This window comes from Pogona vitticeps, chromosome 6 (assembly GCF_051106095.1).
Source record: "Pogona vitticeps strain Pit_001003342236 chromosome 6, PviZW2.1, whole genome shotgun sequence".
Lineage (NCBI taxonomy): Eukaryota > Metazoa > Chordata > Lepidosauria > Squamata > Agamidae > Pogona > Pogona vitticeps.
In genome coordinates this window covers 24998322-25013532 of record NC_135788.1, presented here as the reverse complement: position 1 = coordinate 25013532, position 15211 = coordinate 24998322, and the positions used below count along the sequence as shown (strand labels likewise).

The window sequence follows — 15211 nt, the reverse complement described above, 5'->3', positions numbered from 1 at the left end:
CTCAGTCCACTATACTGCAAATGGCCTATTCTATTTAAAAGATGGAAATACCTTGGTTATAATTTCTTTTATCTTTCTTTATTACAGTGCCTGTCACAAAGCCACTCATATACACTGAACCCCCTTTTGGAGTTGTGGAGAAAAGGGGGAATATCACTTTAAAATGTGCTGTGGAAAAAGGCACCAGGATTGTTTACCAGTGGATGAAAAATGGAAATCCTATTGAAGCCAGCGCTAACTACTCCTTTTCTGTAAACAAAGACACCCTTTCAATTGCCCCTGTTGTTAAGGAAGCCATTGGGAATTACAGCTGCTTAGCAGCAAATCCTGTCAGTGCCATGGAGAGTGATACCATCATGCCAACCATATACTGTGAGTAGACGGCATACGATTAAAAAATGTGGCAGATATTCGCTGATTTCAGGGAATGAGAGAGAAAATTTTTAAAAAAGTTCAAGTTGTGGTGAGCAAATGGTACCTTCTTAGTAACTTTCATTTACTGAATTTATTTCCCTGCCTTCTCTCATGGCGTTTTATCATGGCAGGATAAAACGTACATAAATAATATTTTTTAAAAAATCAGAAAAATAGATGTAGGCTACAATTTGTCAACTTGCAGGCCTTATCCACAATAAAAATGGCAAGCCACTTTTGTAACTAAGGGGAATTTCAATAACAGCAGAGCTGGCCCGTAACATTTTGCTGCCTGAAGAAGATAATACCTGGCCCATATTGAGACGTCAAACTGAATGGCAAGTCAAGCTCACTTCATCAGTTAATGAAACTGCATCCTTAACGTTGCCTGAGGGTGGCAGACTAGCTCAGAGAAAATAGGTGGAGGGGGCTCAGAAGGAGGAGCTGGAGGTCAGCGGCCATTGCTCACTGAATCTGATTCCAAAGGCCTTGTTCAGATGGCCATTTGTCCCGCAATCTGGTGCATTGTGGGCATGGATTTATTCACTCTTTTTTTCTGGTGACCACATGACATAATCACTAGAGCAGACCAATCACTAGGATGCACCTTTTTGAGCTTCTACTTTTTTGGTCCAGACAGTGCACTCCACTTTAATCCGATCCCAGCATGCGTAATCATACTACTTGGGTGATATACATTAATTACATCCAGTAGTTTGAACACTGGAAAGATTTGACTGACAGGATAAAGGGTGATGAAACAAAACTTTGTTTAACCAAGCTGGAAGCAAACTGGTTTACTTGATCTACGCCTGAAAGCACTGTGTTGACTCTGAAGGTGTTGGAAACATACGCCAAAAGAGCAGAACAAAAGACTAGTGAAGTTAAGCAAATATGGACTTAAAATAACGAAAGAAAACAAAATGAAAAAGCCTTAAGCTATATGGTAGAAAGATTGTGTCATGAGCCAAAATTCAGACAATCCCATTTGCAGATATATAAATTAAATCAATAGCAGTGGTGCTTCCATTCATGTAACATGATGGGACCAGTCACATGATTTTCCATGAGCTCCTTGCATTTGGACATTTGGCTCCTTTTGCTCCCAATTATGCTATACAGGAAAGGACTGAACTATTGCTAGCTACCAGCTGCCCCTGGGTTACATGCAACTCTGGGTTAATGACCTTCCTGTCCAGCCTCTTTCCCTCCTTACTTTGTATTTCTAATTATACCTTTCTAGTTCTTAGTCTTTTTTTTCCCCAGCTAAAACAGCAAAGTCATAAAATGCCTTTACGACAATACATTTTATTTGGCATGTCTTTTATTCAGCACAATGGTGCAATAAAGTAAAATATGAAAATGGTATCATATTACCCTGTTTCCCTGAAAATAAGACCTAACCTGAAAATAAGCCCTAGTATGATTTTTCAGGATGCTCGTAACATAAACCCTACCCCAAAAATAAGCCCCAGTTAAGTGAAACCCCGCCCTCCACCATTATGCATCAACCAGAAGAAAATAACATGACTGTATTTGAATAAATGTAGATTGTTATACAAGGGGGAAAAATCCCCTGAAAATAAGCCCTAATGCGTTTTTGGAGCAAAAATTAATATAAGACCAACTTATTTTCAGGGAAACACGGTAGTTACTACTGGCTATAAGCTTCCAAGGAACTGGTTAACAGAACCCTCCTGGAAATATATTTATTATGCAGTGCACATTGGCTGTTTATCCTGCCCAGCTCTTTGAAAGGTTATCATAAGTGTTAAAAATACAGTTGTCATTTTTCAGAATCCTGTTAAAGTCTTTCCCACCCTCATAACCTTAACCAATGTGTGTACAGTATAGCCATGTGGCTTGAATATTGTCCTCCATGCCTCTGAAGGGATCAGAGGCCGTGCAAACTCCTACCAAATAAAACTGCTCAGTCTTCAAGATGTCACAAGACTCTTTGGTCATTTCTAGTTATCATCACTTCATGTCAGCAACAATTGTTCCAGGGATACTGTAATCAATCCTCAATGTTTAGTCAGTACTGGTCAATAAGCACAGCCTACTTAGCAACCAATTTATTATATCAGCATACTGACTTCAGATTTGAAGGGAGTCATGGGGGGGTGGAGAACACTCTGGTGAGCCCCCTTCTCTGTTTGTGAGCCTTGGGGCAGGCTTATCTGGCCGAGGTTGAGGATGGAAGTAACAACAGCACTGCATGGCTAAGAATTGCCACTTGAATTTGTTACAAGGCCCTTGGGGTGATTGCTACACGAGAGGCACTGCAGGAAATTAAAATCCCAGCTGAGCTCTAAAACTCCTGGGTGAGCCATTGAAGCTTACCTGTCTTCAAAGAAAGTTGAGCATTTAACATGCTGCTCTAAATTCCACGGAGAAAAGCTTGCACAAAAATGCAACAAATCTATAGATCAATCTGTTTTAGAGTGCTGAGAAATTAGCAGCAGTTATGGGTTGGCTTGCTTATGCCAACCATTACCTTTACCAAGATGAGGTGGAGGGAGAAAGAACAATATCACATGTAAAAATACCACATGTGCCTAAAATATTTTTAATAAAATGTTTTTGGCTATCATATTTAATCATAAGGGACAGGAAGAGCTATTTGGGTAGACAGGACAACCTGTCATAGGCCATTGTAGGAAATGACACTAGGCAGAAACTGGAAATCAGTTGAATGAACTTTCACATCAAGGAAACAGGCCTTCCAAACACTATGCACAACTTGTAAGGAGCCTTTAAAAAAAAACACAGGTGTACATTAATTTGGATAAAATGCTTCTGAACCCAACTCTTTAGAAAATGTTTAATGTATTGTACATCTGAAACCCAGCTTCAGATGTTATGGAGCAGGATCTCAGTATATTGTAATTTTCTAAAATATATGAATATATTTCAGTCTTAATACTACAACCTATTGTGGTGTTTAACTATCTTTTTTATCTTTTTGAAAGCTGTCTTGGGTTGCTATATTGGAAGAAAGGGAGGTTATAAATAAAAGTAACATATGATTATGGAACACCTCTTTATAATGTATCCTGAAAGATTCTCCTCACTTACCCTAAGCAGGACATTATTGTTTAGCGCTTTCCAACGGTACAAGCTAGCTCCCTTTTGATATTGTCCATAGTACATTTTCCCTGCCATGGCTGTGCACCCATCAAAGGCATCAATCACATCCATTAGGGATTAAAATATATCAGATTTTGCTGAGCTACAACTAGAGATTTGTAGTATTTGAAGCCTAGATATGTTGTTGAATTACAACTCCTACAATTCCTGTCCTTGGGCCATTCTGGCTGGAGCTGATGGGATTTGAAGGCAAAATAATCTTCTAGGCCATCATTCCCCAATCCTGACATACATATATACATCTGTTTACCCCATATATGTTTTTGTAAATTGTTGCTTTGTGTTCCCTTAATGCTTCTTTCATGCCTACCAACTGATACCATATATAAACCCAGGCCCTATGGCGGGGGGGGGGGAGTGACAGCACGTTCATTTGGGCCAGGCCTCACCTCTTAGGGGGAGCTCACAGTAGCCAAAGTGGCATGATTGTCATGCATTCTACGAATTTAAATAATGTTATTTTACTTGCCATTCTTTACATTTATATATGTTTCCCCAAACAATGAGGTGGGGAGGCTTGCTATATGAAATGGCCCAGCCTCATCTGAAATCCTGGAGGGCCTGGATAAACCTGTGATGCAGTGACAATGTGACATTATTACTACAGACATTGGTGCAGATTTGTAAGTTTCCATATTAAGTATTTTGCTAAAAGGCTGAGAGCTGATATTAATCAATGACTGAGCACCCTATGATCCAATTTAACCCAGACAATTCCAAGGTGTGGGTGTTCTTTTTTCCAAAAAGGTTCTTTATAAACTCAGAGCTGATGGCTAGTAAGGAACAAAATCTTCCTAGCACAAAAAAATAGCGCAAAAGAAGCCATATGAACTGCAGTCATCTCATTTGCCCAATTTTACTTTCCGATCACATAATTCAATCTAAACTTTATCAGCAGTACACAAAAAAAACCCTATTTGCCACCTACCCACTCTCTCAATAAGAACACAGTACAGGCTGCAGGGTCTACATATACCATATGCCATTGCTGCCAGGCGAGTTGCTGTAATAATAAAGGTCATTCATGGTAAATACTTGCCATCTGTTCAGAAACAAGATGGATAATAGTTTCATGGTGACAGGAGCAATTGGTCATGTTCCCACTGAGAAGTAAATTGTTGCTAAGAAGTGATGATTTATTATTTTACACGTCATTTAGTAAATAGGTTTCACCAAATAAAAAGGTCCCTTCTGCTGGGAACAGTATTGGAAAAGAGGCCGGGCTGTCAAGAGAGAATTATTCAGACCTACTCTTAAAATCTAAATGCGTGTTATCTAATATGTACTATAGAAAAGAATTCACGTGCTAGCAAGACCGAACAGGCAAAGCTGACATTTCAAATAAGCAGTTTTAGTTGAGCAGCTAATCTGGGCTTTTCTTTCTTGGCATTCCAGAATTGCCCCTCAAGTTAATTGATCTTAAGATAGATGAAGTTGAACTCTGTTATGCACAACTAGAAGCAACAACCTGAAAGGGAGGAGGGAGGGATGGAGGCACATTTCCTTCTTATAAAGACTTTGCACAGAAAAGATATTTGCTGTAATTTCATAGTTGTCTTCAGACCAGCACCTGACAACCAACAAATGTGGAGGACTTACTGCTAATGCCTGCTCTAGATCCCCTTGACTTTCTTCTGCTGTATATAACAGCCTCCTAAATTTCCCACAATGCCCCTGAACCAATATTGCACTAAAAGCATTGTTGGAAATCAAAGAGGACATTAGCCTGGCTGCCTGTAGCTAGAGATAGATGTTTTTACTCCCTCCAGAAATACTGCCACTTCGATTCATCTGAAGAAGTGCGCTTGGACACATGAAAGCTTATAAAAATATAAACCAGATAGTTCTTGAAGTGTTATATGACCTTTGGTTTTTCCACAGAAAGCCATGGAGTTGCTGCTGTCTTTCAGTGACACTGAAAATATCAGCAGCCACTGCCAAATTGTTAGTAATCAGGGGCCTCCAGTGAGAATGGATTCAGCATGGGCTCCAACTCCAGAAGTTGTTCATTCCTCTTCTAGAATATGCTCCTTATCAAAAAAAAAAAAAAACTTGTGAAGACTATAAATGTGACAAGTTCCTGCTCTGGGGAAATATATCTCCATCTGACATGGCAGATGTTAGGGATGGGCAGTGAACAACAGACAAAATAATATAAATGCTGAAAGAGGGTCAGTAGTAGATGCACAAAATATTTTACATAGAATGGAGTAATAACGCCAGTATTGATGCAACTCAGCTTACATAGAACAAAATTAATGTTTTTACATGGGGTGAGGAGATACAAAAAGACTCCCTGAAGCTCCTTAGACTGTCTTATCTGCTGTGACCTATGCTGGTCCTCCTTCTACAGTACCTAGACTAATATTCTTCCATTTGTTGATGTCCCTTCCTTCACACATTTTGATCCTCTTTCTCCAGGAAAGAGGAGACATTGTTGTTCTCAAGACATGAGGAGTCACCAGCGGCTCCATGCATCTCCATCTTAGCTAGCCAGAACTAGGATTCCTATTATCTTTCCTATGTCAATGAGTTTTCTAATAAACACTAGCTTTCTGATTTTCTTAGCATAAGAAGTGTGTATGTGATAGCTTTCCAAAGGAGGAAGTTTGCTCTTACCATTCTGATTTTCAGGGATTGGATCCAGTAGTTAAATTAGTTGTTGCCTGCTGTATCAACATTTGATTCAATTAGTAGAGCTGAAGGCTGAAAAATATCAAGCAGAAGAAAATGATCTATTGGCCAGGGAAGGACAAGAGAATTCCGTGAGAACCATAAGAAACTATAACTTTTCACACCTCCTGTAATTTGCAAATTGCATGCTTTGGTTTGTGATTGGTCATCAGGAAGTTGAATACAGGATTCATTTGCAGACACAAATGTATGCTGGAATCACATTTTTAAATTCAGAAACTGTGACTTCAGCTTCTAATGATGTGCTATTTTGTAACATACCCTTTGACCATCAGTCATATGAGGTAGCTCTGAATTAAAAATATTTGGATGACTAGTGTGTATCTCTGAGGTGCCAGTCTCCTGAGTGATTATCTAGTAAATAAGAAACCAGATGCTCCTGTAAGTATTATAATCTCTATTTACCTAGAGCTATTCCTGAACTAATTTACTGGTCTTTCTTTTCTGTAAATAGACATCTTATGCAATTTGCCTTGCTATGCAAACAGAAGAATTTCACCCTTCTGTATGATGTCAAGATTTGTATATATTTTTGTAGTGTTATAGCTATGCTCTTCTACTATACAAAATGAGGAAATAGTCATTTTTCTCTGTTTCACTATGGCATGATCAGTAAAGATGTTTGTTTAATGGACATGGCTGGTCAGATGATATTCCTAGAACTTTAAATGCAGGCCACACTCTATTAGTATAGAATGGACTAAAATCAGAGTGACAAGGAGAATTAAAAGAAATACATTTTCCTTTTGAAGCTGCCAAGTAAAACAGTTGTAACTCTTTGCATCTGACTAGCAAGCAGTAGCCTTATAGAACTACAGTCATGCTACAATCTTGAGGGTGGATAATGCTGCTGAGACCAGAACTAAGTACATCACTTGAACTTGTAGCGGGAGTTATATCTGTGTCCTGAACAGTTTATAATTTCAGGGAAGTATTCTCATCAGGGCCCCATTAAAATGAGTACCCAGCTTGCTGGGGGAAGGAGTGCAAAGTCTTGTTTGCATTATTATGTTGTAAACCTCCCAGAGAGTGCTTTAAGCATGGGGCAGTATATAGGCTGAAACAACAACAACATGATGTTCTCTCCTGCCATGGTCCTCACCAAAGTGGGAACACACAAGAGCATCATTTCTTAATCTTCATATGTGGGGCTAGGCAGCACACAAATCTAAACATGAATTCACCGAGCAATCCAGAGCTGACGTTTTGAACAGGCAGGGGTGAGGTCACTGCCTCAAGCAGAGGAAGCTGAGGGATAAGGAGCAGACAGAGCTGTGTGGGTCACATGGCCTGCTCTGCACTCCCAAAGCTAGGTTCCTGCCCTAAAATTACCAGAGAACATTGTTCTGTCACCAGTATTGATGTAAGATTCGATTGCTACTGTGATTGACTTTCATTTGTAGAACTAGTGTAGGAGGAAATACAGTACTCTCCAGTCCTTCAGGCAGCAAAATGTCTCAGGCCAGTTCAGATCACATACACACAGTTAAGAACCAACAATTGGGAGTTTAGATAAAATATTAAATTATGGTTGATCTAAAACAGAATCAGAACCTTGTCACCTCACAGCCATGCTAGGAGAAAGAGTGTGTGCACGACCCAAAGGCTTCCCCCTATTGCGAGGCCGGCTCGAAGAAGTGTGTGCTGAAAAATAAATGACTCCCAAAGACAGAAGACTTCGCTTTGTTTTGCTCTTTCAGTTTGCTGGGGAAAGACTGTTCTTTCTGTTAGCTGGGGAGAAAACTGAACTGCCTCACAGCTTCTCTCTGCAGTGTTCTTCTATTTTCTCTTTCGGTTTCTCCCTCAGCTTTATCAGCTCAGCTCTCTCCAGCCACTGTCAGAGTGATTTATTGCCTATAAGAACGCCTACTTTCAGCAGAGTTTCAGCCTATCAAACAGCTTATACAGCAAAACCTATCCTATTACAATGCAATAGGAAATGAGGAAATATGCTTCTTCCTGTTGCCTATAGATATATGGAGAGTACATAGATTTATAGATATAGCTACATACAGTAATAAACTCTCTTTTCTGCTGCTGCAGAACCATTTCCCAACATTCCCTCCGTTGTTTATTTAAGCAAAGGATTATAGTCATCTAGCCTGATACAATCGCTTAGGGCTAAGAGAATCTGATGGGATGGTTCAACGACAGTAGGATAGCAGTGTAGATACAAGAGCAGGCAAACATTGAATAACGCAACATTAAATAACTAAAATTACAATTATAATAATGATATACATAACAAGGGTACGCAACCAGGTCCGCTAACATGACATCTAAAGCTTGGCGATTCTGCAACGCAACTGAACATAGTTCACTGAGCTCTGAATTTACAAGCTTTGAAGCACGGATGGTATCATTAAACATGGCTTCAGTGAAATTAGATAACTTTAGTAAACTGCGATAATTCCAGGTAGCGCCACTTCAGAATTTCAGACACCTTACTTATCTCTTTAAAATAATAATTGTCCTGCCATGGTCCTAAAGAAATACTCTGACCGCAGGAAAAGATCAATAATAACACTAAGCACATTATGAGTCCACAATGTCCTTTGGAAGCGCAGTGCGCCATGGTCGAACACATCGTGCAGGAATCCACACAGCTCCTTTGTCCAAAGCAATCGCCGCATATCCACGTCCCCAGGTGATCAGCTCGGCCGGGCCCTTCCAGGTAGGGTCCGGTGGCTGACGATATGACACCAAGGGTCGCGGCAGCTGCTCCTGGGACCTAAAATGAAGCTCAACAGGAGTGTGGTTCCTATTGTGAGGAACCAGCAAAAAGTTTAATGTGTACAATACATGAGCAACAGCTATAGGGATGTCAACTACAGGAACATTCTTCCCAGAGGTCTGTTTCTGAAGAAGGGATTTAAAGGTTAAATGAGCACGCTCTACAATTGCTTGACCTGTAGAGTTGAAAGGAATCCCATGTTTAAGCCTAATTCCCCATTGTTTACAAAATTGAGAAAAGGCATCTGAAACATAAGCCGGCCCATTGTCAGTTTTGATCAAGGCTGGTCGGCCCATGACAGCAAACGTGCGAACACAATGCTGGATGACGTGTCTAGTAGTTTCTCCTTTCATTGGTGTCGCCCAAATAAAACCTGAGTAAGTGTCAACAGTGAGATGAAACTTAGAGAACGGGGACAACAATGGAGTATGAGTTACGTCCATTTGCCAAATCTCATTAGAATGTTCTCCACGGGGATTAACAGCATCAAAAGGCAGATTCAAAGGAGAGGTAGTACAGGATGAACAGGCTGAGATGATGTCCCGAGCTTGAGCCATGGGAATATTAAACTGTTTATGAAGAGTCTTAGCAGATTGATGAAACATCCCATGCGAAGAAATAGGATCATCAAAAAGGTGAAAGGTCTCAGGGATGTCATGTAAAAATGAATCCGCCACCGCGTTTCCCTGGACAAGGAACCCAGGCAAATTAGAATGGGAGTGAATGTGAAAAACAAAACACGGATTGATGCGTGACTGAAGCAGAGACTGCAAAGTGGAAAACAAGTCATACAGTTCCTTGTCCATCGAGGGAGCAAGATAGGAGAAAGGCAAATGCAACAGTAGTCGAAATACGTACTGAGTGTCCACAATTAGGTTAAAGTCCTGGTGAGCAAATATTTGAAAGGCAAGAATAACAGCAGCAAGTTCCAACCGTTGTGCAGAAGTATGAGAAGATGTAAATTGAGGAACCCAGTTACCACTTTCGTCCTGCCAGGTGACAACGCCCTTGCTTGGTGAGCCATCCGTGAACACGGTAGTCGCTGTAGGCAATGGATGATCTGCAAAGCAAGTGGTTAAAGTATAGGGAACAAGAGACAGCAAAGTTATACGTTTGTCCTTTGGAGGATTAGGAATGATTTTGCCGAGAAAGTCGGCGCATGCAATTTGAAAATCAACTGAATTTTGTAGAAGATGTTCAGCATCCCCTTGCCTGAAAGGAAAATAAACACAGTCAATATCAGAACCAATCAACTGAACACAACGAGAACGGGCCTTAGAAAACAGGTCTGCCACAGCTGTGACAAATGGATAGAGTTTGCGAGAAGGTGTGTGAGGAAGATGCAACCATTCAATTATGGCAATCATTTCAGACATGACAGGAGCATACAGGATGGCTGTAGGGAGTGAAGGAGCAGATAAAATAGCACATGAAAGACGAGAAGAGTCTGGAGGTAGTCGATCAACGGCTTGAAGTTTAAGGCGGTGAGAAACAAGTTGAAACGCTTGCTTCATTGGCTCCGTGATAAGAATGACATCCGCCGGCGATGTGTGACCAGAGAGAGCGTCGAATAATGGAGAAAGTTCTTTTGTGGTGAGAGCCAGGAAAGGTCTAGCCCAATTAATATTTCCTAGTAGGCTTTGTAATTGTACTAAGGTCAGAGTAGATGGAATCTTCAGTTGAGGAAGTTTTGGTATAGATGCTTGTTGTGCTGTAGCATACATAGCTGCCTTATAAGAAATAGAGCCCACATTTTGACAGACTCTTAACATATCCTGAATAGTGGTTTCTGGATTACTATAAATGGGAGTCAGTGTCTTTCTGCAGTCATCATTAGCATTTTCAAAGGCCAGCTGTTTTTGAAGCATAGAACGTGCCTTATGGTTATCAATTTGCCTTTCTATTGCTGTAATCAGGTGACTAACAAAGTCAGAGAATGATTCTGTAGGGCCTTGTCGAATGGTTGTAAACCCAGGTGATGGCCCCTCAGTAGACACTGGCAACTTAGCCCATGCTTTTTTCATAATTTTGGCAAGCTGTTCAATGGCAAGGTCTGAAAGGCCAAGTTGTTGGGCTGTTGTTTGAAACTGCCCATCACCAATAAGTTGATCCCTGGTAACCCTGTTTATGACTGCTTGGTTTGACTGGGCATTTTGTTCAGCTTGCTCTGTTGCCAAGTGTCGCATTTCATCCAAAATTAACAGTGACTGAGCTGGAGGCAATAATGAATGAACAACCAGTTTCCAATCATTAGGTGTCAGCTTCTGTTCTGACAAATTTTCCAGTAAGGCTTTGGTGTAGGGTGCATGAGGGCCATATTCTTTAACAGCCTGCAAAAAGTCCTTGATCATTCTCATTGGGATGGGTTCATATCGGTCCGGGACCGCGGCTGCACCAGGGATCGCAGCATTCCCGCCCGCAGCAGGAATTGCAGCGACAGCAGGGGTCCCCCGGATGATGGGAAATGCAGAAATCATTGGGTGTGCTGTATCCCCAGAGTCAATTAGCGCAGCGGACAGAGAAGCTGCAATCGGGGTTACCACAGGGGTTGTTCTTAAAGGTGCATTGTGGTCATTTTGTAGAAATAGGTCAGGAGTGCTAAAGTCATCATTGTCCAGTCTATCAGGAGGCTTCTTCCTACTGTGGTAGGAATCATACTGAGAAGGCAATGGAGGTGCAGAAGGCAATAGGGATGCACTAGGTGCTGGAGGTAGTATCTGTGGCAAAGGAGGGTACATGGACATGGCCCCACATTCCATTTGTTGATTGAAAAGGATGTTCCTTGGGGAAAGGTTCTTAAGAGAAGCCCTCACTTTGCACCAACTAAAAAGAATGTGTGAAGTAATTTTCGGGTCGTTTTGAAATGTGCTCCCAATCTTCATCCATTGTTCTAATTCAAGGGTGCCACTCTCAGGGACCCATGGACAACATGAATATATGGCCAAAACTAAGTCTTCCAGCTCTTTCTTTGTGGCTGGGTGGCCATGGCTTGTAATTAGAAAGAACAGTTCATCTACGAAAGCCTTTTGATCTTGGGATAATCCTGAGCCCATTGTATGTATCTGAATTTGACCAACCTACTCACCCTTTGGGATCCTTTAAAAGGATGATTAGCGCGCTGAGCTCGTGCAGAGCGAGGTGGTAGGGCAGAACACAAGTACCGTCGTTCTGTGGTCGTAACTGAAGATTGATGGCCCTTTTCTTATGTTCGATCACACGGGAGCACCACTTATTGCGAGGCCGGCTCGAAGAAGTGTGTGCTGAAAAATAAATGACTCCCAAAGACAGAAGACTTCGCTTTGTTTTGCTCTTTCAGTTTGCTGGGGAAAGACTGTTCTTTCTGTTAGCTGGGGAGAAAACTGAACTGCCTCACAGCTTCTCTCTGCAGTGTTCTTCTATTTTCTCTTTCGGTTTCTCCCTCAGCTTTATCAGCTCAGCTCTCTCCAGCCACTGTCAGAGTGATTTATTGCCTATAAGAACGCCTACTTTCAGCAGAGTTTCAGCCTATCAAACAGCTTATACAGCAAAACCTATCCTATTACAATGCAATAGGAAATGAGGAAATATGCTTCTTCCTGTTGCCTATAGATATATGGAGAGTACATAGATTTATAGATATAGCTACATACAGTAATAAACTCTCTTTTCTGCTGCTGCAGAACCATTTCCCAACATCCCCCTGGTTTATCCTTAAAACATTAAGCACATACATAGTTCAGTGTTGCATATAAACCATACCTTGCAATTCCAAAACCTGAAAATGCAACAAAGCCTTAACTTTATGTCTTTTTAGGATATGACTCAACAATTAATACTGTGTAAAGAAGGAAAATATTTGACATAATAGCAATCATTTGCCATATTCTTTTCTTCTCTCTCCATTGTCATTCTATTCATGAAGATGGACCCTACGGGCTTACTATAAACACTGACAAAGGCCAGAAGGTAGGGAGAGTATTTACACTTGATAAAGGTGAAGCAGTCCGGCTTTACTGTTCAGCAGATTCCAATCCACCAAATATTTACTCCTGGATCCGCAAGGCAAATAATTCTACACACCCCATCAAGTACGGGAGATCTCTGGAAGTTGCATCTGAGAAAGTGACGCAGAAAACGGAAGAATACACCTGCAGCGCTTACAATAACATGACAGAAAACCAGGCTGAAACCCACATCATCGTGATAATTATACCAAAAGGTAAGCATGCATAAATGTCAGCTTGTACGGGTTGGATAAAATTCAAGCTTCATGTTCAGGTCAGATATCCTCAAATACTCTCTATTATTAACATTCATATTGGGGAGAGAAGGTAGAATTCCTAAAAACAAGTCTCACTAGATTAGTGTTTCCCAACCTGGGAAAGGGTGCTGTGAAGTGTTTTCTGGGGTTTTTCTTTCTTTCTTTTTTCACAAGCTGACTTATATGTATTGTAGCTCTTGCTAACTAATTTCTTCCTTGACATTTCGGAGTGGGATATTAAAGTTAGTGTGTATGTATGAGAAATAGGCCCTTTGGGGAGAAAGAAGCCTCTGCTTTCTGTGAAGGGATGATTTGATCTATTAAAATGCCTTTTTTTATGCAAGTATGGCAGGGAATGTTAAATGTTCCGGCTATTATAAAAGGGGGTTGAGATTCAAAAAAGGTTGAGAACCATTGTACTAGATTCAAACTCCTTTAACAGCAATTGCTTCCCTCTGTGGTACCCTGGGATCTTTAAAAGGCAGTCTTACTAACCTGAAGTTGCCAGATTCATTTATAAGAAACTGGGACAGTCTGGTACATTTGCAATATGGAGACACTCATGTGTTATTCTTGACCTTAGCACAAGTAATCTTCTTACCATTTAATGCATTTGATTAATATACTGTATGTAACTAACTTTTACGTGTTAGAAAAGGATCTAAGAGAAGGAAGCTATATAGTAAGAAATCATAGGTGAAGTCTAAAACAGGACAATTGCTTGCTTCTATAGTTTCTGTTCTGAGACTGGATTATTGCCTCTGTATTTTACAGCTACAAATAATACATTCAGGTACTTTTTTCCTCTACTCTTTTTCCAATCAGATTTATAAGCACTAAGATACATTCCGGGGCTATGATAGAAGAATTACGTAATTATGTTAGTAAGTTCCATTGGAAATGGAACAGCTAAGCAGGAGTTCACAAAAATGAACCTTCTAACTCTCAACTGCACCACTATCATCTCAGAATGAAACACTCGACAGTTGTATCCACCTACAAATCTCTTGTAGTATCACTATATTTGTTACCTTGGCACATCACAATCTGTTGATGAAGTTAGTAGGATATACCCCCGTCCTGATTACCTCTGTGTCCCATTGCAAGACATAGCCTTTAAACATTTGCACTTCAGAATTCTTCAGCGAGCTTTGTATTATAATTTTGATAAGGTATAATAGTGAAAAATGGCCTAGGAGAAGCCAATGAGATGGCATAACTTAAGCAAACAGGAGTGCCGACCTTACCAGTTTACAGCAACCACTAACCCCCCCCCCATTTAAGCTACTCTTTCTGAAGGAAACACACCATACAAGCAGAATTTAGAAAGTCTACTAAAAATAATTGGTAACAGTTATAGACTCAATCCCCACCAACTCACACCCTGCTGTAAGTTTAAATGTAATATTGATGCTCCCCTTTTTCAAAAGGAAACCTATAGTTAGTTACTTTTTAGGATCAGTGTTCTGTTTACTGGGGACACAACATAAGGCTTTGCTCCCATAAGCTCTGGCTTGTTTGTGCCTGCTGACCCAGTGCTTTGCGCAGCTGGTGGGAAAGCAAGCGATCCTGGAAGTGGGATTAAATGACAACAGAGGTGAGGAGAAAGATGGAGAGGAGAGGACAAGCAGCACCACTGATTTCAGAAAGGTATGCTGGCTTCACCTTCTGTCTCCTTTTGCTCACAGTGCTGTCACGACTTCAATTTCCAGACTTGCTTAATTATTTCCCTTGTGCCGTCCTACTGGCCACACAAAACAGAGGTGATTCAGAACTAGGTTTACACTAGCATGAGGAGGAACTGGGTAGCTCCTTGCACAAACTCCAAAAAAGCCTCACCAAAGAAGCCATGGATACAAACCACTGGTCCCTGGTAAAAATGTGCCCCCTTTTTCATCTTGCTGACATCTCAACACCCACAACAGACCAGGATGCAGAGCACATGACACACCATGAGCCGGCACTTGAACTATGTGATG

At 40.9% G+C, this 15211-nt stretch overlaps 1 protein-coding gene across 4 annotated transcripts in view; it reads left to right on the top strand.

The window, feature by feature from the left end:
- The window catches only part of HEPACAM2 (HEPACAM family member 2), a 42603-nt gene that overhangs the window by 14420 nt on the left and 12972 nt on the right, over positions 1-15211 (top strand). For all 4 annotated transcript variants that reach the window (XR_013537798.1, XM_078378698.1, XM_020785211.3 and 1 more), the window contains exons 3-4: positions 88-372; positions 12894-13190. Coding sequence is in view for 3 of the 4 variants with exons in the window: in XM_078378698.1 (XP_078234824.1) it covers positions 88-372; positions 12894-13190 (582 nt within the window). In the remaining variant the exon portion in view is untranslated. The remainder of the gene's footprint in view (positions 1-87; positions 373-12893; positions 13191-15211) is intronic.